The 23,909-nt window shown below is 44.0% G+C and overlaps 1 protein-coding gene across 1 annotated transcript in view; it reads left to right on the forward strand.

The window, feature by feature from the left end:
- Positions 1-23,909, forward strand: part of DNAH9 (dynein axonemal heavy chain 9) — a gene marked incomplete at both ends in the record, with an annotated part of 297,882 nt that overhangs the window by 215,419 nt on the left and 58,554 nt on the right. The window contains 6 exons of the mRNA XM_082861738.1: positions 1,415-1,840; positions 8,557-8,676; positions 10,708-10,896; positions 17,479-17,714; positions 21,393-21,515; positions 22,483-22,687. Of these exons, the coding sequence (XP_082717864.1) occupies positions 1,415-1,840; positions 8,557-8,676; positions 10,708-10,896; positions 17,479-17,714; positions 21,393-21,515; positions 22,483-22,687 (1,299 nt within the window). The remainder of the gene's footprint in view (positions 1-1,414; positions 1,841-8,556; positions 8,677-10,707; positions 10,897-17,478; positions 17,715-21,392; positions 21,516-22,482; positions 22,688-23,909) is intronic.

Genomic DNA, 23,909 nt, shown 5'->3' on the forward strand with positions numbered 1-23,909 from the left:
GTTTGTAAAAAAGAAACTCCTGTACTTGGAGAAGCAGAAACAAGAGAGTCCAGAGAATCCTGCTGACGCAGTTCAAAATGCAGTTCCACTGGTCCTCACGTCCCATCCTCCCCAGATACATGAGCAAGAAAATCCGCCTTTGTACTTCAGCTAGGTTTTCTGTCTCCGAAACCAGAGTTGTGATTAATTTATAGATATATATGAATATTCAAAAAAGCTGGAAGGAATTATATAGAAATATTAACAATGATGTATCTGGGTTATTGAATTCAATTTCATCTTTATACATTTTTATATTTTCTTAATTCAACATGTTGAACATGCTTAACAAACTATTAATATTTTTAAATTGTGGGCTTTTCGTTTCTGATTGTATTTTCACACTTTGTCCTCTTTCGCCCAGGGGAAACCACTAGCACAGGTATGCGAGCACATCTGCCACATCTGTGCTGTCCCTGACAAGGCTGTCATGACCCAAAGTACAAACCATTGCAAGAGTCAATGGAGCAGCTTCCTAGGTGCTTCCATTCGGTGCTGGAAATAATCCCCTTCCTGTTTTGATTTCCAGGCCCAAGAGCACCCCAAATTAATTTGGCACAAGGATCTAATCTTCGAAATTAAGATTTTCCCCCACTTACAAAATCAGCCCCAAAAGCAAGTGCTTTTGAGGTCATATGCTCCTCATGGACGGTCACAACAAACTTTAAATCAACTTTATATGCATTTCTGACAAAATTTCACTTACAGATTTACTGCTCCCGACTTAACAGACGGAAACACCGAGGCCTGGGAAGTTCAAGGGGCTTTCCAGGGTCAGCCCTTTCAGCCATATCTTTCTAGAGCAAGTGAAACTTGGAGCACAGGACAAACCCATGTCTAGGCAGAGGCAGTGACGGCACAGGGTGTGCCTGGCTTTCTGTCTGAATTATTTCTTGGCAGAAAATGCCACTTTGCTATCAGGACAGCCAGGTGCAGTTAGCACAAGCTCATGGAACAAGGCAGTTTAATTAAAGAAAAAAAAGTAGTTGGGTTACAGTGCTATTCTCTTCAATCCAAGATAGAAATTAATTTATAATAACCTTGTCTTTTATTCATGGCATGCTGCATGTTTCAGAGTATGTTGGCATCCTTATATTTTTCAGCTAAATGTGAAAAAATTGTGTGTTTCTGGTGGGCCTCGAGTCAAAGCACTGAGAGAACCTAGCTGAGTCTCGGCTAACCATTCGGGGAAGTCTGAAGCCGCTGGGGAGTCGCTTGGTTCCCTTTTGATGAGTCACGATATTTAAAATTCCGAGGGCTGCCTCAGGCTTCAAAGCGGCCCTTTGAGACTGATCACTCTGAGCCCGGCTCCATTAGAGGCCGAGGACAAAGAGAGGCGTTCGTTTTCCTCTAATGACTTGCCTCTCTCTTCCAGACCAACCTGACCGAGCTGAAGTCTTTTGGTTCCCCGCCGCCGGCCGTCAGCAACGTCAGCGCTGCCGTGATGGCTCTCGTGGCTCCCGGGGGCAAGGTGCCCAAGGACCGCAGCTGGAAGGCCGCCAAGGTCACCATGGCCAAGGTGGATGGCTTCCTGGACTCCCTCATCCACTTTGACAAGGAGAACATTCACGAGAACTGCCTCAAGGCCATCAAGCCGTATCTGCATGACCCCGAGTTCAACCCCGAGTTCGTGGCCACCAAGTCCTACGCAGCCGCCGGCCTCTGCTCTTGGGTCATAAACATTGTGAAGTTCTACGAGGTGTTCTGTGACGTGGAACCCAAGCGCCAAGCACTGAGCAAGGCCACCTCGGACCTCGCTGCCGCCCAGGAGAAGCTGGCGGCTGTTAAAACCAAGATCGCTGTAAGTGACCCCCACCTGAGGCAAACAGCCTCTCCTCCAGGCCCCAGCGCCTCAGCCTCCGGACGCACAGGCTCAGCGGCCATGGCTCACGGGCCCAGGCGCTCCGCAGCATGCGGGATCTTCCCGGAGTGGGGCACGAACCCGTGTCCCCTGCATCGGCAGGCGGACTCTCAACCACTGCGCCACCAGGGAAGCCCCTCAGCCCTGATTTTTAAAGAAAACCAAATTGTTACCCTAAATCTCCTAATTTTTCAGTAGAGGCAACTTTTTTTTAAAAGACATTTATTATCATTATTTTCAGTCACACCGCGCAGCTTGTGGGATCCTAGTTCCCTGACCAAGGATTGAACCCACCTGGGCCCCCAGCAGTAGAAGCACAGAGTCCTAACCACTGGACCGCCAGGGAAGTCCCAGCAGAGGCAACTTTTATAATTTCTTCCTCAAACACTGTATAATCCAAACAAGACAGATCCACTGGACCATGGGTTTACACCTTGGTCCTAAAAGGTTTTTTCCTTTTCCTCTGAGGAAAGAAAAGATGACAGATGGATACATATAATAAATGAACAGTATTATCCATGGAACCAGCTGCTATCTTATTAGCCACAATGAATCTAATATTTTTGGACATCTGATAGTTAAGAACAAAGGGTCAAAAATGGGAGATTCTTTTTTTAAAGTTAATTTTAGTGAAGTATAGTTAATTTACAATGTTGTGTTATTTTCTGCTCTACAGCAAAGTGATTCGGTTATACATATATATACATTCTTTTTCATATTCTCTTCCATTATAGTTTATCACAGGTTATTGAATATAGTTCCCTGTGCTCTACAGTAGGACCTTGTTGTTTATCCATTCTATACATAATAGTTTGCATCTGGTAATCCCAACCTCCCAATCCATCCCTCCCCCATTCCCCTCCCCCTTCATTCCTGTCGCTAGCAAGGTTGTCGTGACCCAAAGTACAAACCTTCATCAAAAAGTACAAACCTTGGGCTTCCCTGGTGGCGCAGTGGTTGAGAGTCCGCCTGCTGATGCAGGGGACGTGGGTTCGTGCCCCGGTCCGGGAAGATCCCACATGCCACGTAGTGGCTGGGCCCGTGAGCCATGGCCGTTGAGCCTGCGTGTCCGGAGCCTGTGCTCCACAATGGGAGAGGCCACAGCAGTGAGAGGCCCGCGTACCGCAAAAAAAAAAACAACCTTCTTCAAGAATAAATGGATCATCTTCCTAGGTGCTTCCATTAGGTGCTGGAAATAATCCCCTTCCTATTTTGATTTCCAGGCCCAAGAGCACCCCAAATTAATTTGGCACAAGGATCTAATCTTTGAAATTAAGATTTTCCCCCACTTACAAAATCAGCCCCCAAAGCAAGTGCTTTTGAGGTCATATGCTCCTCATGGACGGTCACAACAAACTTTACATCAACTTTATATACATTTCTGGCAAAATTTTACTGGCAGATTTACTGCTCCCAACTTACAGACGAAAACACCGAGGCCTGGGAAGTTCAAGTGGCTTTCCAGGCATAGGAAACAAGTCTGTTCTCTATGTCTGTGAATCTGCCTCTGTTTTGTAGGTAATTTCAAAAAATGGGAGATCCTTTTTCCCCTTTGAAATGTAGGTTTTAGCCACCTTTCCCCACCTTGTGCACCATTCTCTTCCATTCTGGCCACTGTCCACCCCCCTCACTCTCAGCGGTGTGGATGTGTGGGCCTGCAGGGCATGTGTGATGCTACCTGCAGTGCTTTATAGAAGCTTGTAAAAGTATGTAGCATATTGTGGTTGGTGGTTGGGGGGGGGGGTCCTTTGGCCATAAATATAAAATTATTAGCCTTTTGTTGATATTTTGATTGTATGTCCCTCACCCAGGATTGTGGGATGGAGGTGATTGTGGATTCACACCTTGAACTTCATCTTTGCCATTAAAATTGGTATCACCAAAGTGAGACGTAGAAATCAGAATCCTGCGGGATGACATAGCAACTGAAAACCCATCAGCAGACCTTCCAATCCATGCTGTGCTATTCACCGATGGGTGACCTTTAGAAAGGCCTTTCCAGAGCCCAAACTTCAGCTTCCTGAAGTAAAATGGACACAATAATAGTCCATTTTGGCTATTCATGATTTTGCCGTGAGGATGAAAGGAGAGAAGGCATGTACAGCACAAGCCCAGAGCCCAGCCCCCAGGGACACAGGGAGCTGCCGCCACCCCCAGGGTTCCGATGACCACTGACCCCTGCTTTCCCTCCACCACCTCCTCCTGCATGTGCCGTCGTGTGCAAGCCCTGGTCATCACTCACTACCATGATCAAGTTCAAGCCAAAACATCCCCTGGACCTTTCATTTCTACACGTGCATTCCAGGCAAATAGGATTCTTACTGCAAGTTTCTCATGATGATAAAAAGGGTTTTACAAGTTGTGAAACGGGAGATTGCAGACGTGCCGCATGCTTCAAGTTTCACGGGTTTATTGATCGATAGACTAAATTCTATGGTTAAAGGCTCTAGTTCAAAGATCCCTGCAGCCAGACTCTCTATGAAGAGATGCTTTGGCAAAGCAGCTAATCTCTCAGTACGTTTGCTTTATAAATCCAGACGTTCATGGACCAGTTTACTGATAATCAACGCTCACAATGGCCCATTTGAAAGAATACCAAGGGCAAAACACTAACAGCCCCTTGACTGCTTTTGGAGGGAAAATACCTTCTGATAATTTTCATATTCTTCAGTCTCTCCGGGAAAAGTGTTGCAAGAACTGCATTTTCAAAGATCTCTTTCTTACTCAAGTTATTTTAACGGGCCTCTCACTGTTGGCGGCCTCTCCCGTTGCGGAGCACAGGCTCTGGACGCGCAGGCTCAGCGGCCATGGCTCATGGGCCCAGCCGCTCTGCGGCATGTGGGATCTTCCCAGACCGGGGCACGAACCCGTGTCCCCTGCATCGGCAGGCGGACTCTCGACCACTGCGCCACCAGGGAAGCCCCTTTTCTGATTGTTGATGCCACTCAGAGCTTGCTACCTAGTGGCTTAAATGTGTTTTATTTGGCCTGCACAATGTGTTTGCCAAAGATGTAATTAATTGCCAATATTTAAAACAAAAAATCTGATTTCTGGCCAGTCTTATAATAATCGGAAGAGTCCTGAATGTCACTAAGTGACCCTGGAGTTAATCAGTGGCTTCTCACTCAAGCAGGGAGTTTTGCTGCATTTAGTCACAGTCACCACCGGTCCCTATTTTTTTTAACATTAGACTCATCTGACTAGTTTACCTCATCTTCCTGGGCTGCTCATCTGAATTTCTGACCCTTGTCTGCGTGCTGTGCTGCATCCCTATTCTTGATGTATCTTCTTCAGGCAGCTGACTTTCTGCTACATGAGGCTTGAAGACATTCATCCCCTGTCTTCTCATCATTACAGCAACTATGTTTTTCTGACGTGACCTTTACTTCTTGTTCAGTCATATGGAGGCCGCTTCCTTGGCGCTCTCAGTGTTCAAGATGAAATTATTACCCTTTCCTTCAGCTCATCCCCTTCCCTCCTCTCTCCAACTTCATTATCATTATTTATCATTACTTTTGCATTCGAATCACCAGCACTGAACATATCTACATTGTGTTCTGTAACCAGAATTAATTGTCCCATGCTCTCTCCACTGACTGATTCAAAAAATCAGTAAATTCTGTTTATATTCTATGAACCTGTCTATATTGTTCATAGAAGATCTCAGTGCTGTTATACTTACTTTCTTACGTACCTTTGCCCCTGGACTTTCTTCTCTCTCTCCCTCTTTCTCTCTCTCTCTTCAATTAGTTCTTTTGGCATAGCCTTATTTTTTAAAACCCTCCAGTCAATCCAGTGTTTTACTGAGTCCCCTTTTGCCCCCAAGACTTTTCTTTCTTGTCCCCACTCAAAGCTCCAAACAGTTTTGGAGAGTAATCACGTTCACTGCTCTCTTGGGTTCGTTCCAATGACTTCTGGACCCCATGGCTTCTTTCTTGATTTCTTCTCTCATTTTGCTATGGCTTGTTCTTAAGTAACTTTTTCAGAAATGTTACATAAGAGGTAAATTTTCTAATGTTCCAGTCTGGACGTATCTTTTTATTTTTAAACTGAATTGACTATTTTGCTGCGTATTAAATTCTGAGGCTAATTTTTTCCCTTAGAACACTGAATGCTTTATCTTTTTGTCTGGTGAGAAGTCTGATGAACAGTCTGGATACACTGTATTTCTGCCTTTCTGGAAGTCTTTCAATTTTTTCTTTATTCTTGGTGTCTGAAACTTTACATTGACGTGCTTAGCTGCCATTCTTTTTTTATTCATTGTGCTTGGCATGCAGAGACTTATTTTCTTCAGTTCCACAAGGTGATATTATATCTCCCTTCTGTTTCCTTTTTAATCTCATTTTCTGGAATGCATATTGGTTGGGTATTGGACCTTCTGACGGGTCATCTATGTTCTCTCATCTTTTTGTCACTTTATGCTTTCTTATTCTATCTAGATTTCCTCAAATTCATCTTTTAATTTATTGAATTTATTATTTTTTACATTAACAATAAAGATTATTTCCACAAGTTTACTTTGTTGCTGTTCTCTTTTCCTTTTATTAGTGTCCTCTTGTTTTATGGATGAAACATCTTGAATCTCCCGGAGAAACTAATTATGAAGGGTTTTATGCTTTGTTGCCGTTTTTTTGACTGAAGTTCTTTCTTTTTCCCAGGTCATTTTTTCCTTCTTGTTTACCTTTAATCTAGGCTTTAATCAAATGTCTTCTTGTCTTTTCATGTTTACAAGAGTAGTGATCGAAAGCAGAGTATAGCTCTGCAGACAAGGGCAGATCTGGCAGACTGGCAGAATTTGTTTTCTAGATTGGATGAGTTATGGTGGATGCATCCTATTGTTGTATTTATTTCTGCTCTACAGCAAAGTGATTCAGTTATATATATATATATATATATATATATATATATATATATATATGTATATACATACTTTTTAATATTCTTTTCCATTATGGTTTATCACAGGATTTTGAATATAGATCCCTATATACAACAGGACCTTGTTTAGCCATTCTGTATGCATTAGTTTGCTGGATGCATCTTAAATGCCAGAACATGGTATCCTTTCTCTGCCACTGTTGACTCTCCTGCTGGTGACACAGGTGCCTGGTGGCATTGCATGGGGATGGAGATGTGGAGTGGAGGATCAAAAGGCTTCCAGTTGACTGTCTTATTTTCAACATCCCCCTGCAGCTCACCTGACATTTCCAAATCCCCAGTGTACGTGAGGCTCTGCAGAGCTGCTCAGCTTCTGCTCTACGTTGCAGTGTCCTCTGCCCTGCTCCAGCCCTTTCCACTGCTCTATCTGTGGTCTTCCATAGATCTATTGGAATCCCTCACCCTCCAGTGGCCCTCAATATTTGCTTGATGTTGTAGGCTTGACTTTTTAAACTGCTTCATATCCATTTAAGAGAAGTCTCGGGAAGAAGAGGAGTAAATGAATGTGGCCAGCCTGCCATTGTCAATTGGATGGCTCATCACCTAGTTCTTAAGCTGTTTGGCTATAAAAACTTGGCCCTTCATTTCTTTCTCTTGTGACTTGGTAATGACTGACAAAGCAGCCTGAAGCCCTGTTATTGCATAGACATGAGACATATCTGGAGGTGTCTGCCACGTGCCCAGGTGTCTTTGTGTATGCAAATATGCATCATGGGGGCAACAAAGACTGTGCACTTGAATTCTAAATTCTTGATAAATTTAGAAAAAATTGAAACCGTGTCGTTTTTAAAAATGTTCCTCTACTTCGGGATAATTGGAGAGAATCGATGAGGTCAAGTGAAGTTGTCTTGCACTCCTGGGACCTTAAAGCAAAGGGAGGGGACTACCCTGGTGGCGCAGTGGTTAAGAATCCGCCTGCCAGTTCAGGAGACACAAGTTCAATCCTGATCCGGGAAGATCCCACATGCTGCGGAGCAACTGAGCCCGTGCACCACAACTACTGAGCCTGCACTCTAGAGCCCTCAAGCCACAACTACTGAAGCCCGTGCACCTAGAGCCCGCACTCCGCAGTGAGAAGCCCGCACACCGCAACAAAGAGTGGCCCCCGCTCACCACAACTAGAGAAAGCCTGTGCGCAGCAACACAGACCCAACGCAGCCTAAATAAATAAATAAATTAATTAATTAAATGAATTTATTTTTTTAATTAAAAAAATAAAAGCAAAGGGCAGACGTAGGTTGCAGACAGCCCAATTCCAACCCACGAACCAGCCGCAGCAGACAGTGTGTGCTCCTCCCAGCACCCCCACCCTGGGATCCTACTGGCCATTTTCAGGCCTTCCCAGGCTTCAGTGAGATTTTGCTTCTAAAAGCAGCACTTGTACTTTTTTGTCAGGCTACTGGAACCCCTTTTCCCCAATACAGGGAGAGACAGAATTTAAGCCTCTCCCTCCTTGTCTGTCACCCGTCCTGGTCCTGGACCAACGACTGAGGTGCTGGATAGAAAAGCTCAGTCCTCTCACTTGCATTGGCACCCTCTGGACTTCCACTGGGATTCACGTGAGGGCCCCCCTAGTTTGCCTTCCTTCCCCTCCCTGCCCACCTTCCCCAGTCCCTTACAGCTCCCCCCAGGAGGCCTTCCTTAGAAATCCCCTACCCGTGAACCCTATCTCTGAAGCACTGGAACTACTGACAGACATTGTGTTCCTTCTTAAACAGCACCTTAATGAAAACCTGGCCAAACTCACGGCCAAGTTTGAGAAAGCAACAGCTGACAAACTCAAATGTCAGCAAGAAGCTGAAGCGACTGCAGGCACCATCTCCCTTGCAAACCGCCTGGTGAGTGTGAACCTCTTCGGCAGGCTTTAATTACACGAGCTGAGCTTGTCAGGTGCCGCAGAGGTGCAAAATATTAATAGATGAGCAGCTGAGTGCCGCTTTGACTAGGGGGCAAATAATAAAATGCTCTGGGCTGCAGGGACTGCCTCCTGTGAAAAGCGTGAATGCCACCCTGGTCTGGTCAAAGGAGATTTCCCACAGGGATGGTCGGGCGACTGGGGCACTGGATGGATCAGGAAGCTTACGAGAGGTGTGACGTGCTTACATACAAGAGCGTCAGCCAGAGGGAACGTTAAAGGACAAAGCTAGCATTCGACAGGCAAACCCTGAAGCTCTTACCTATGGGATATTTGACAATAAGGGTGTGGACAGGATGAGGCACTGAGATAGAAGCAGAAAAGAACAAGACAGGTGGTTGACCCTGAACATTGCTGACCATAACCTTGGTCTCTACAGTAGGATGGTCATTTACACGGCCACTCAGGGCTCTAAGAGCAAGTGTTCCAAGGGCAGGAAGTAGAAAGTCCCACTCTCTTAAGGCCTGGGGCCAAAAGCCAGCTCAACATCCTTCCTCTGCGTTCTACTGGTCAAAGCAGTGACAGATCCAGGGAGAGGGAGCACAGACAGCAGCTCCTGATGAGACGAGTGTCAGGGGATGTGTAGCCTTTTTAATCCCCCATGGTTTATATTTCTCATCATGAATCAGCTAAGAGCCTGCAAAGCAGTGTCCACGGGATGTGATTTCTCTTTATCAAGAGCCTTTTACAGCACCTTCCTCCCCAGTGAAAGGAAGTGGAATCGATCCCTTTTCCCATTTATTCCAGCCCCCATTTATGTATATAACAAAGCCAGGTTTCCTAGTTCAGGGAGAAATTAGTCATAACAGTCACTGACTCGGTCGTGCTCCAGTAACAAGAGGTGAAGCCTCAGGTGTGTCTGTGCCCTTGTTTGTTGAACCTGCTGCTGCAGAGCTCTGGGATGATCGTCTTCACTGAATGGTGTGGTCTAGCGACAGCTCGTCCACTAACGTGCAGGAAGCAGTCAGGACCTCCCCGCTGGCCTGTCTTCCGTTCAGTTCCCTGTTTGGTTTCCAGAATTCTGCGCAGCCTTTCTCTGCCCAGCTGGAGCCTTTTTTGCGTTGGTCCTCATAGGAGGCAGGTGGAGCTCTGCTCTAGGACTCAGGACAGGGCAGCTCTGAAGCCATCCCTGTCCCCACCAACCTGGGGTGGTTGAAGTGTCAGAAGACAGGACACTTCGACTTTCTGGTCTTTATCTGTGTGATCTAAGATGGCGTGGGAATGGTCGGTGGGCAAGTCCCTCAGGTCTCCCAGCTCTGACATCCTAGGATGCCATCTTTCCAGGAAGAAAAAGGGATCAGTCATAGGACAGAAGCCGAGCTTCACCGAACAGCCCACCTCACAGTCCTCTGTAGACAGTGTCTATCCTCTGGGAGAGGGCGCCCCCCAACGTGGGCCCCTCAGAATCGGGCCCTGTTCTGCAGTCTTGGTACTTGGCACACACCCGTATTTCAGTGCATCTGACTCCGTGTCTTAATTACCACGCCGATCTCCCCTCCCACTGTGAATTATTTATAGTGCAATTGATTTTATTTACTTTCACATCTCCAGCATTTGGAGGAGAAGAGAGAGGTACATGATTTTCTGTTACGTTTTGAGGACCAGACACAGTACCAAGTGATGAACACACATGGTCACACTAAATCCTCTTCACGGCTCTTCGAGGTGGGCATATTCATCTCCACACCTGTCAAGGGCAGAGCCTGGAAGGCTGCATTCAGGACCTGTCTCTCCACAGCCCACGTAACACAGAACAGAGAATAGGGGCTCGTTGACTGCAGTGTTCACTGCAGCCGGTACAAACCGCCCCCCCTATTGATCAGAAGGGCCACATAAATGATGTCCTGAGTCTCCTGCTGTGAAGCGTGTGCCATGCATTCTCCGTGGCTGAATCGTGGCTCTGTAGCCTGTGGTATGACGTGTCTTCTCCCCTCTCTGCTCTTTGAAATGATAGGTGGGAGGACTGGCCTCTGAAAACGTGAGGTGGACAGAAGCTGTGCAGAACTTCAAACAACAGGAAAGGAAATTATGTGGAGACGTTTTACTTACTGCGGCTTTCATTTCGTACCTGGGCTTCTTTACAAAGAAATATCGGCGGAGCCTCATGGATGGGACCTGGAGACCCTACCTGAACCAGCTGCAGGTAAGTCCAGCCCGCATCTGTCCTGACGCCACCAGCCTGTGGGGACCAGGGAGCTCATGTGACAGTAATAACACAAACCTCTGAGTCCCAACTTGCGTTCTTCCCCCCACAACCACCTGAGTATCCCCTAGTGACCGCTGAGACCCAGGAAGGAGACCTGTGTGCCCATGTCCTCCCACACTGCCCTGCACTGTCCTCCACTGCCGTCCAGGCCACCTGAGCACGGCACCTCTCCTCTTCCTGGGTCTCCATGGGAACGCCGGTCCACCGCCCCCAGGCTGTCTCCTGACACTCCTCAAAACTATAAAAGCCAAGAGGCCCCAAACGCATCCTGTATCTCCCTCCAGCCTTCTTGCTCTTGTGCCAAACTTCATAGCAGGAGTGGAGGAGCATTCCCCAAATGCTGCACCGCACCTTGTCACCGGGCCCCAAAGGTCCCCCATCTGTGTCTGTGACCCACAGACACCCTTTATGAAAGCAGCTTATCTACTTTGGTCATGTGTACTCAGTTCTCAGTGTGAGTGGGAGGACGTTACTCCCAACTCCTCCCTCTACGCTGACATGATGAAATGGGGAAATGGTAGTTCTCAGCTGAAGAGGGATCAGGATGTGTTACATCTTGACACTTTCACATCACTCACAGTCCTCAATGAACAAATATTCACTGAGTCTTCAGCCTGCCCTACACGCCACTGGCAGGAGGTACAGAAGACGCTCAAGACCAGGATGTTGGCAGAACAGTCCAGTGGATGAGATGAGAGTCATAAAGAGCAGCTGCCGTGAGAGTCAGCACAGAAAGTTCACCACGTACAGTAAGGGTTGTATTCTAGAATTCATCCGTAGGTGTTTCCTTGGAACACAAAGCCCATACCGTCTAGTGGTGGTTGGCTTAACAGATCAGCTCATAAAATCTCATTCACCTGATGATTTGCTGAACTTACAGCATTGGGAAATAAACAAAAGATAAAGCTGTTATTTATTCTCCTTCGACACTTGTGGAAAAGGAAATTTTTGAAAGGACGATCATTAGCTGAGCGAATGAAGACGAGGAGCCCAGTGGCCGCCCAGCAGGGGTTTTTCTGGCTTTGTTTGTGGCTCTTACGCAATTTTTTTTTTTTTTACATCTTTATTGGACTATAATTGCTTTACAATGGTGTGTTAGTTTCTGCTTTATAACAAAGTGAATCAGTTATTCATATACATATGTTCCCATATCTCCTCCCTCTTGCGTCTCCCTCCAACCCTCCCTATCCCACCCCTCTAGGTGGACACAAAGCACTGAGCTGATCCCCCTGTGCTATGCAGCTGCTTCCCACTAGCTATCTATTTTACATTTGGTAGTGTATATATATCAGTGCCACTCTCTCACTTCATCCCAGATTACCCTTCCCCCTTCCCGTGTCCTCAAGTCCATTCTCTACATCTGCATCTTTATTCCTGTCCTGCCCCTAGGTTCTTCAGAACCTTTTTTTTTTTTTAGATTCCATATGTATTTGTTAGCATACGGTATTTGTTTTTCTCTTTCTGATTTACTTCACTCTTTATGACAGACTCTAGGTCCATTCACCTCACTACAAATAACTCAATTTCGTTTCTTTTCATGGCTGAGTAATGTTCCATTGTATATATGTGCCACATCTTCTTTATCCATTCATCTGTCGATGGACACTTAGGTTGCTTCCATGTCCTGGCTATTGTAAATAAGAGTTACAATGAACATTGTGGTACATGACTCATTTTTTTTAACATCTTTATAGGAGTATAATTGCTTTACAATGGTGTGTTAGTTTCTGCTTTATAACAAAGTGAATCAGCTATGCATATATCCCCATATCTCCTCCCTCTTGTGTCTCCCTCCCGCTCTCCCTATCCCACCCCTCTAGGTGGTCACAAAGCACCGAACTGATCTCCCTATGCTGTGCAGCTGCTTCCCACTAGCTATCGATTTTGGTAGTATATATAAGTCCATGCCACTCTCTCACTTCGTCCCAGCTTACGCTCCACCCTCCCCGTGTCCTCAAATCCAATCTCTACATTTGCGTCTTTTTTCCTGTCCTGCCCCTAGGTTCTTCATACCATTTTTTTTTCCTTTAGATTCCATATATATGTGTTAGCATATGGTATTTGTTTTTCTCTTTCTGACTTACTTCACTCTGTATGATAGACTCTAGGTCCATCCACCTCACTACAAATAACTCAATTTCGTTTCTTTTTATGGCTGAGTAAGATTCCATTGTATATATGTGCCACATCTTCTTTATCCATTCATCTGTCGATGGACACTTAGGTTGCTTCCATGTCCTGGCTATCGTAAATAAGAGCTACAATGAACATTGTGGTACATGACTCTTTTTGAATTATGGTTTTCTCAGGGTATATGCCCAGTAGTGGGATTTCTGGGTCATATGGGAGCTCTATTTTTAGTTTTTTAAGGAACCTCCATACTGTTTTCCATAGTGGCTGTATCAATTTACATTCCCACCAACAGTGCAAGAGGGTCCCCTTTTCTCCACAACCTCTCCAGCATTTACTGTTTGTAGATTTTTTGATGATGGCCATTTTGACTGGTGTGAGGTGATACCTCATTGTAGTTTTGATTTGCATTTCTCTAAATATTAGTAATGTTGAGCATTCTTTCATGTGTTTGCTGGCAATCTGTATATCTTCTTTGGAGAAATGTCTATTTAGATCTTCTGCCCATTTTTGGATTGGGTTGTTTGTTTTTTTGTTATTGAACTGCATGAGCTGCTTGTAAATTTTGGAGATTAATCCTTTGTCAGTTGTTTCATCTGCAAATATTTTCCCCCATTCTGAGGGTTGTGTTTTCCTCTTGTTTATGGTTTCCTTTGCTGTCCAAAAGTTTTTAAGCTTCATTAGGTCCCATTTGTTTATTTTTTATTTCCATTTCTCTAGGAGGTAGGTCAAAAAAGATCTTGCTGTGATGTATGTCATAGAGTGTTCTGCCTATGTTTTCCTCTAAGAGTTTTATAGTGTCTGGCCTTACATTTAGGTCTTTAATCCATTTTGAGTTTATTTTTGTGTATGGTGTTAGGGAGTGTTCTAATTTCGTTCTTTTACATGTAGCTGTCCAGTTTTCCCAGCACCACTTATTGAAGAGGCTGTCTTTTCTCCATTGTATATTCTTGCCTCCTTTGTCAAAGATAAGATGACCATAGGTGCATGGGTTTATCTCTAGGCTTTTTATCCTGTTCCATTGATCTATATTTCTGTTTTTGTGCCACTACCATACTGTCTTGATTACTGTAGCTTTGCAGTATAGTCTGAAGTCAGGGAACCTGATTCCTCCAGCTCCGTTTTTCTTTCTCCAGATTGCTTTGGCTATTCAGGTTCTTTTGTGTTTCCATACAAACTGTGAAATTTTTTGTTCTAGTTCTGTGAAAAATGCCATTGGTAGTTTGATAGGGATTGCATTTAATCTGTAGATTGCTTTGGATAGTATAGTCATTTTCACAATGCTGATTCTTCCAATCCATGAACATGGTATATCTCTCCATCTGTTTGTATCATCTTTAATTTCTTTCATTAGTGTCTTATAGTTTACTGCATACAGGTTTTTTGTCTCCTTAGGTAGGTTTATTCCTAGGTATTTTATTCTTTTTGTTGCAATGGTAAATGGGAGTGTTTCCTTAATTTCTCTTTCAGATTTTTCGTCTTTAGTGTATAGAAATGCAAGAGAGTTCTGTGCATTAATCTTGTATCCTGCTACTTTACCAAATTCATTGATTAGCTCTAGTAGTTTTCTGGTAGCATCTTTAGGATTCTCTATGTATAGTATCATGTCATCTGCAAACAGTGACAGTTTTACTTCTTCTTTTCCAATTTAGATTCCTTTTATTTCTTTTTCTTCTCTGACTGCTGTGGCTAAAACTTCCAAAACTATGTTAAATAATAGTGGTAAGAGTGGGCAACCTTGTCTTGTTCCTGATCTTAGTGGAAATGGTTTCAGTTTTTCACCATTGAAAACAATGTTGGCTGTGGGTTTGTCATATATGGCCTTTATTATGTTGAGGTAAATTCCTTCTATGCCTACTTTCTGGAGAGTTTTTATCATAAATCGGTGTTGAATTTTGTTGAAAGCTTTTTCTGCATCTATTGAGATGATCATATGGTTTTTCTCCTTCAGTTTGTTAATATGGTTTATCACATTGATTGATTTGCATATATTGAAGAATCCTTGCATTCCTGGGATAAACCCCAGTTTATCATGTTGTTTGCTCCTTTTAATGTGCTGTTGGATTCTGTTTACTAGTACTTTGTTGAGGATTTTTGCATCTATGTTCATCAGTGATATTGGCCTGTAGTTTTCTTTCTTTGTGACATCCTTGTCTGGTTTTGGTATCAGGGTGATGGTGGCCTCATAGAATGAGTTTGGGAGTGTTCCTCCCTCTGCTATATTTTGGAAGAGTTTGAGAAGGATAGATGTTAGCTTTTCTCTAAATGTTTGATAGAATTCACCTATGAATCCATCTGGTCCTGGGCTTTTGTTGGAAGATTTTTAATCACAGTTTCAATTTTAGTGCTTGTGATTGGTCTGTTTATATTTTCTATTTCTTCCTGGTTCAGTCTTAGGAGGTTGTGCATTTCTAAGAATTTGTCCATTTCTTCCAGGTTGTCCATTTTATTGGCATATACTTACTTGTAGTAATCTCTCATGATCCTTTGTATTCTGCAGTGTCAGTTGTTACTTCTCCTTTTTCATTTCTAATTCTATTGATTTGAGTCTTCTCTCTTTCTTTCTTGATGAGTCTGGCTAGTGGTTTATCAATTTTGTTTATCTTCTCAAAGAGCCAGCTTTTAGTTTTGTTGATCTTAGCTATTGTTTCCTTCATTTATTTTTGATCTGATCTTTATGATTTCTTTCCTTCTGCTAACTTTGGGGTTTTTTGGTTCTTCCTTCTCTAATTGCTTTAGGTGTAAGGTCAGGTTGTTTATTTGAGATGTTTCTTGTTTCTTGAGGTAGGATTGTATTGCTATAAACTTCCCTCTTAGGACTGCTTTTGCTGCATCCCATAGGTTTTGGGTCATCGTGTTTTCATTGTCATTTGTTTCCAGGTAGTTTTTGATTTCCTCTTTGATTTCTTCAATGACCTCTTGGTTATTTAGTAGCATATTTTTAGCCTCCATGTGTTTGTATTTTTTACAGTATTTTTCCTGTAATTTAATCTAGTCTCATAGCATTGTGGTCAGAAAAGATACTTGATACGATTTCAATTTTCTTAAATATACCGAGGCTTGATTTGTGACCCATCTTAAGATACTTAAGTATTTTTATGCCACAAACCCCTTTGGCAGTCTGGTAACACGTATGGAATCCTTCTCACAGTAATGTTTTTTAGTGTATAAAGTAGAATGCATATGACTACAAAGGAAAACAATTCTATTGAAATACACTTCTGATCCCAGGATAAGAACCTCCAGTGGCTGGTTTCCCTTTTGAGGTTTGCTCGAAGGTATAGCACTGGCCATTCGTACCCTTAGCAGGTGTAATTAAAGGGAAAGGAGATGGTCTGGAGAGGTTTTCCTGAGAAAACTGGGAAGACGAACTGCAGAGAAGAGAAAGTTGGAGAGGTTAAAGGGCATATGTGTGAACCTCAAAAGCATTCTAAGTGAAAGCAGCCAGACACAACAGGTCACGTATTGTATGATTCCATTTATGTGAAACATCCAGAATAGGTAAATCTGTATAGGCAGAAAGCAGATTAGAGGCTCCTGAGAACTGGGGGTAGCAGGGAATAGGGAGTGACTGCTGATAGACTTGGGGCTTCCTTTTGGGGTGAAGAAAATGTTTTGGAACGAGATAGAGCTGATGGTTGCCCATCGTGAACGTACTAAACGCCATTGACTTGTGCACTCTAAAGTGGTTAGGGAATGTGAATTTCACCCCAGTGTTTTAAAAAGTATATGTGTTTCCAATGAAAACACTTACTTGTAGAAGAATTAAATGAGCTGAGAGAGGTCAACGAGAAGAAAAGGAAGGGTTCCCAGGGTGGACAGAGACCAAGGGGAGACATTCCCTGGCCTGGTGGTTTGTTCCTGGGCCTCTCAGTGTGGGGAGAAGTCCTCAAGCAGCCCTTCCAGGGGGTGGGGTTGTCCATGGCAGGGGGAAGGGGAGCGTCTGCAGTCCTTTGCAAGCTGGGCATCAGCAGCAAGTGGTGATGCTGAGAGGAGAGGGTGGTCAGTACGTGCTGGTGTGGGCCTGGTCTGTGAAGCATAGAAATGTAGCAGGAAGTGACCCTGCTAACATGGATGAGGGCGATGGAGGCTGTTGATTAAGATACAAATGATCTATGGTAGACATTTGACTTGGGTGAATGTACTGAAGAACAGAGGATGACACGGGCAGAATCTCTGCTGCTGTTCATCCATCAGGAGAAAAAAGACTATCAGGACGTTAAGAAAGCCTGCTTCCAGGAGTAATGACACAGCCAGGAAAGTGCTCCTCAGGGGGGGTTTGGTCTTTCTTTTAGAGGAGTTCTGTCCTTTGAGTGAGCTGCAGACCCCACCCCCAGCTGAGAGCGCATGCTTCTGTTCTGAGCATGTGTGACCTTTCTTCCCCACCAGGTTCCCATCCCAGTGACCCCCAACCTAGATCCCTTGAGGATGCTGACGGATGATGCCGACGTGGCTGCCTGGCAGAACGAGGGCCTCCCTGCAGACCGTATGTCCACGGAGAATGCCACCATCCTCCTCAGCTGCGAGCGCTGGCCACTCATGGTGGACCCTCAGCTACAAGGCGTTAAATGGATCAAGAACAAGTATGGCAAGGACCTCCAGGTCACCCAGATTGGCCAGAAGGGGTAGGTGGCTGTGCACAGAAGTTCCCACCTTGCCGTTTATGCAGAGGGAAAAAATGTGATGAGCAGGTTTTAAGCCGCTGTGGGTTGTTTCTATCCTCCTGGTTCCTCCAGGAGTTTTCTCCTGTTTTTCCTCTCACTTTAGGAAATGTCTCAGTGAGAGATGCTTGGGTACTGAGTCTCTGCTTTTCTTTCTTTTTCATATTTTTATCTTTATTTTTATTGGAGTACAGTTGGTTTACAGTGTTGTGTTAGTTTCTGCTGTACAGCAAAGTGGATCAGCAAAGTGGATACATATCTCCACTTTTTTTTAGATTCTTTTCCCATATAGGTCATTACAGAGTACTGAGTAGAGTTCCCTGTGCTACACAGTAGGTCCTTATTGCTATCTATTTTATATACAGTAGTGTGTCTATGTCAATCCCAATCTCCCAATTTGTCCCTCCCCCCTTTCCCCCCGGTAACTATAAGTTTATTTTCTACATTTGTGACTCTATTTCTGTTTGGTAAATAAGTTCATTTGTACCATTGTTTTAGATCCCACATATAAACGATATCATATGATATTTGTCTTTCTCTGTCCGACTTGCTTCACTCAGTATAATATGTGCTTTTCTTTCTCATTAGAAATCGTAAGCGTCAGCCTCCCGACCCATTCCTGAGTCCTCCTTCCACCAGCCCAGGTGTTCACCCTCCCATCTCTCCTGGAATACTTCCTGCTTCCCAAGCACCCTATTCCATTGTCAGACAGCTCTGTGTTTTACAGTCTTTCTCACATTTAGTCAAAAACTGCCTCTCTTAGCTCTCTTCTACCCTTTGTTCCTACCTCTGCCCCAGAACCACAGAAAACGTAAAGCGTCTCTCTCCTGAGGAACGATGGGACATTTGCAGTGGGGTGCTTAGCAGCTGAGATAGTTATGGAACCTTCGGAACCGTTTGCACCTGCCATGTGGCTTTATCCGTACATGGTGGGGGAGTTACTGCACACATCAAGGGACATGAACAACAGGGAGAATGTCTGACCAGCACCCACCGCACTTCATGGGCCTCAGCTCTTCTCCCCCCACTGCTTCATTCACTCTGTTATAACTTAGCTTTGTAGTTTCAGTTCTCAATTCTTGTTCTGTGTCTCTAGGAGACATGAGAAAAATAGGATGGGGCAATGAACAGGAGGGAGAGGGCCAGAGATCACTTATTAGGTGGTCGATATGTGTTGGTCTTGGTGTTAGGAGCTTTACCTCAAATGCTTTTTAATCCACACGACCAATGAGGTTAGTGTTATTGGTACCATTTTCTCATTTGAGGAAATAGAGTTTCACACAAGTTAAGTAATTTCCCCAAGAGTACACAGTTTTAAAGGCAATGGATATTTGCACAACCATGTTCAAAGCAGCGTTATTCACAATAGCCAAATGGTAGAAGGTAATCCAAGTGACCATCAACAGATGAATGGATAAACAGAATGTGGTGTATCAATACAATGAAATATTATTCAGCCTTGAAAAGGAAGGAAATTCTGTCCTATGCTACAGCATGGGCGAACCTTGAGATGAGTGTGCCAAGTAAATAAGCCAGTCATAAAAGGACAACTACTGTACAGTTCCACTTACATAAGGTCCCTAGAGTAGTCAAATTCATAGAGACAGAAAGTAGAATGGTGGTCCCAGGGGCTGTAGTAGACAATAGTCTACCACAATTTAAAAATAATTAGTTAAAATTTTTAAAAATTAATGGAGGCAATATTGGAACCGAGGTGGTCTTCACTTCAAAGCCCACGTTTATCCACTCTTAACATACAACCACCAGCGTGAGGCTTGCTGCCCTGGCCACATGTCCCAAACATGCTTGTCCAGGGGTCCAGACCACCCACGGTTGTTTAAATCAAACATGCGATGTTCAGAAAATAGTTAAATCACATGTTGAATACCCGGATGGATCCTTTCTTATAGAGAGGGTAGGTGAGAAATGAATGCTGAGGTAGGACACAACATAGTTTTATCTGTGTCATCAGTCATGGTAATCTAATCCTGGCCTTCCCTTCAAACTTTGATTAAAATATTCCTCTCTAATTGACCAATAACTGCATTTTAGACACAAGTACTTGTTCTTTTTACTCATTCTTATATCCATAGTACTGAAAATAGTTCCTGACATATAGTAATTAATTCTCTGTTCATGTCCCTTGATTACTGTTCTATTGGGTGATTTTCTAGATTTGTTGTGTATTATTTGAATACAAAGATTACATTATAGATTGTATGGGTTAAGACTGTTAAGTGTAATCTCCCTTCATCAGTGAATGGAAAAGTGTTCAAGGGTGTCATTTGCCTTTTAATTTTGTGAGGTCTGACATACTACAACTTTTTTTTTTTGGTCAGATATGTCACATTTCTTCTATAAATCATATTTAGAAAATTCTTTTTTCTGTCCAGAAATTATATAAATATTCATATAGAAGATTTTTTATAGTTTTTTATGGTTTTCTTTTTACACTAAAATCCAATCGCCTGAAATATATTTTCAGGTACTATATAAGTTACAGACGTAATTTTCACTTTTCAAGTGGTTAGCCATTGTTCCAATACCATTTATTAAATTCTCCATCCTTTCTCCAATTAATTAGAGATGACATTTTACTCTATATTAAAATATTTTATTAGCTTTTATTCTTTTCTATTTATACAATACTATACCAGCCTTTAATTATTTCGTTTTATATTTAGTAACATTTATTGTGGCATTTCTCATTACAAAAGTAATATATCATCAGTAAAATAAGAAGGTGAGGGGAGTTACCCAAAGAAATAAATAGGCCCTATAATTCATCATTTTTTCCCAACACTCCCAACTTTTGGTGTATGATATTCTTTAAGACTTCTTTCTACATATCTGTATTGTTGAAATTATAAGAAATATTTTATTATCAGCTAATGTGAGTCCCTCTTCTTATTCTTCATGATCTTTTATTTTTTTAAAAAAAGCATTCTCATTGTTTTCTTTTAGATTAACTTTAAGATTTTTGGTCAAGGTTTATAAAGTTATATTGTTATTTATTGTGTGAATTGGAATCACATTGAACTTATAAATCTATTTAGGGGAAATCAATTTTTTATGTGCTTGTTAAACTCTACATAATATTGAAAAATTAAAAATAGCCTAACTTTTGGTAATTGATTGTTAAATAAATTAAGGTGTATCAATACAGTCTAATACCCAGGCACATAAATATTGTTATAGAAGAATATTTAATGACATGGGAAAATGTTTACATTTTATGCACAAAAACCAGGTTATAGAACAAATGAGCTACATGGATCAAATAAACAAATATAAATGCAGACGTAAATAAAAATATAAATAATATAAAATAAATAGAAATAGTAATAATAAACTTGAAAATATATCCAGACACCTACAGGCAATACCAAAATGTAAATGACACAAGGATGACAGTTAATTTTCCTATTCTTTTTTGCATTTTGTCACTTTTCCCTTTTTATAAGAAATAGTTCAGATCACATAAATATCATTTTAGCTAGAGAAAAATATGCCAGCTGTCTGACGTCATCCCAGATAGCGGTGCCTCCAAGTTTACTGCTGTGCTTCAGGGCCACGGCTGCCTGTTGACTGTCTCCAGTCCACCCCTTGATGCAGGCTTACTCCGCCCACCTGTCTCCTCAGCTACCTTCAAACTGTCGAGCGTGCCCTGGAAGCTGGGGAGGTGGTGCTGATTGAAAACCTAGAGGAGTCCATCGATCCTGTGCTGGGACCCCTGCTTGGGAGAGAAGGCGTTAAGAAAGGACGGTGAGACCCAGCTATACTGCTGGCCCTTCTGAGGGGCTGGTTCACGACCCCTGGCAGAGCTGTGCACAGACCCGCTCCTCCTAGAACTTCCTCTCCTCAGCTCACATCAAGTAGCCCCCCTGAAGCACACCTTTCATTCTGCCAGAAGAGGAACATTTAGCTGCCCTCATGCCCTAGAGGCAGTTCCAGAGGAACTTCCATCAGCCATCTCACTGGCTTGCTGCTCAACGACCCCAGTGCACTAGTCTAGAGCAGCGTTAGAGGGAAGGTGGTGAAAAAGCAGTCTGACTTTGAACCGTGAGCAGTTCATCTAAGCCAGTCGTCTGAGTTCTGAGAGCTCAGTGCTTTGTCAGCTTGATGAACCCCTGTTGCTCTGGGTGCTGGTGGCTGATCAGGGCTCAGCAAGAGTCTGGGAGGAGGAGGAGGAGGAGAAGAGGGGCAGGACAAGGGCCACAGGCACATAGGAGGGGGGGTGAGAATTATCAGAAGGGAGCCTCACCCACTGCCCAGGCCCACCTTTTCAAGTCCTTAGGACGTGCTTATTTACTTAATTAACGATTTTCACCCGTAGAAGTAATGCTCCATCAGCCATGAGACAAAGTAAGCCCTATTGCTAGCCTATAAATCACCTTCGTGAAAACTCTGAGAAGGTTCCCCTTCCTGCAAATGCTTTACTGCCATCTGCTGGAAACGTTCCATAATGCGCTCACGTACACGGACCACAAAGTGAGTGGCTCTTCCTCCAGCTGTGCCCGCAAAATCAGATGTGGTGGCTGTGGGAGAAGGTCTGTCACCCTCCACCCCTGTTCCCTGCCTGAGGGCTCAACCTAGACATGCTCGGGAGGAGTCATCTGAGTATGGCAATACTGTTTGCTGTGATTTTGCAAAAAAAACCCGTCTAGGATTCTGTCCCTGACCAAAGCTCACAGGAAGGCACTCCACCTTCACATGAGCCCTTGTGTTCCAGGTTCGTTAAAATCGGAGACAAAGAGTGTGAGTACAATCCCAAGTTCCGGCTCATCCTTCACACCAAGCTGGCCAATCCTCACTACCAACCCGAGCTGCAGGCTCAGGCCACCCTGATCAACTTCACTGTGACCAGGGACGGCCTGGAGGACCAACTGCTGGCCGCAGTGGTCAGCATGGAGAGGCCAGACCTGGAGAAGCTGAAGGTGCGTCAGGTACCCAGCAAGGAAGGGAGGAAGGAGGTGCCCTGCCACCAGACCTTGCTGTGTGCCCTGCTCTGGGGTAGGTGGGACTGTTCCTCCAGAAGCTGAGCAGCGTGGTTTCACTAGAGCTTGGAGGAGTGCCAGCACCATCCAGCCACCTGGAACACCCTACTGGGAAACAGAGGATAGAGCAGGCTGAAGAACAGGAGGCAGGAGGCAGCTGGGAGAACCCACACTCCTGTCCAAGAGCAGGACTGGCACAGGCTGTACAGGAACATGTTTGGGCCTCTCACCACATGTGCTCCACGTCTGTGTCCAAAACTAAGTGGGGTCCAGTCCTGAAAGGGCAGTAGAAACGGATTCAGCCACTTTAGGGTAGCGTCTTAATCAGCTTGGGCTGCCATCACAAAATACCATAGACTGTGTGGCTTGAGCAGCAGACATTTATTTTCTCACAGTCTGGAAGCTGGAAGTCTGAGTTAGGGGTCCAGTTTCTGGTGAGACCTCTCTTCCTGGCTGGTAGGTGGCCACTGTCTCACCATGTACTCATAGACCTCTTCCTTGTGTGTGCAGAGAGAGCAAGCTCTCTGATGTCTCCGCTTATAAGGGCACTAATCCCACCATGAGGACCCCATCCTCATGACCTCATTTAACCTTAATTACCTCCACCTCCAATACAGTCATATGGGGGAGGGGAGAGTTAGGGCTTCAACATATGAACTTGGTGGGGGGGCACACTTTTGTCCATAGCAAATAGTATCCTTTTCCCCTCTCCTTAGACACAATTAGATTATAAAAGCAGGGGGATATTAGAGTGCCAGGGGGCTAATTTAAATTGGAAAGGTCAGAAAAAGATTCTGTGAGGAGGTGGCATGAGCCTTTGGTTCAGAGCACCCGCAGCAGAGAGCAGAGTGAATTCTGGTTATAAAGCAAGATGGAGGCATGTGTTTTTAAGAAACAGAAGATAGGCCAGGGTGACTGTGGCTGGGGCCTCCAACAAGAAGTGTTCTTTCCATGGATCCAAAGGCAATAATCCCAGGCGGTACAAGAGCAGAGAAAGCGCAGCTGCCTGAGGTTACATGTGCACCCACCCACAGTAAGAGGGTGCCCAGTGCTTTAGGACGTAGAACCTAACAATCAGAAAGGGAGAGGAAGTAAGATCTGCCTGGATACCAAGGCCCCACTCCAGCCTTAAGGAGGGCTCCTGCGATCATCTTGTCGAAAC

The sequence above is a fragment of the Leucopleurus acutus genome, assembly GCF_964270905.1.
Source record: "Leucopleurus acutus genome assembly, chromosome: 19".
NCBI classification, from domain to species: domain Eukaryota; kingdom Metazoa; phylum Chordata; class Mammalia; order Artiodactyla; family Delphinidae; genus Leucopleurus; species Leucopleurus acutus.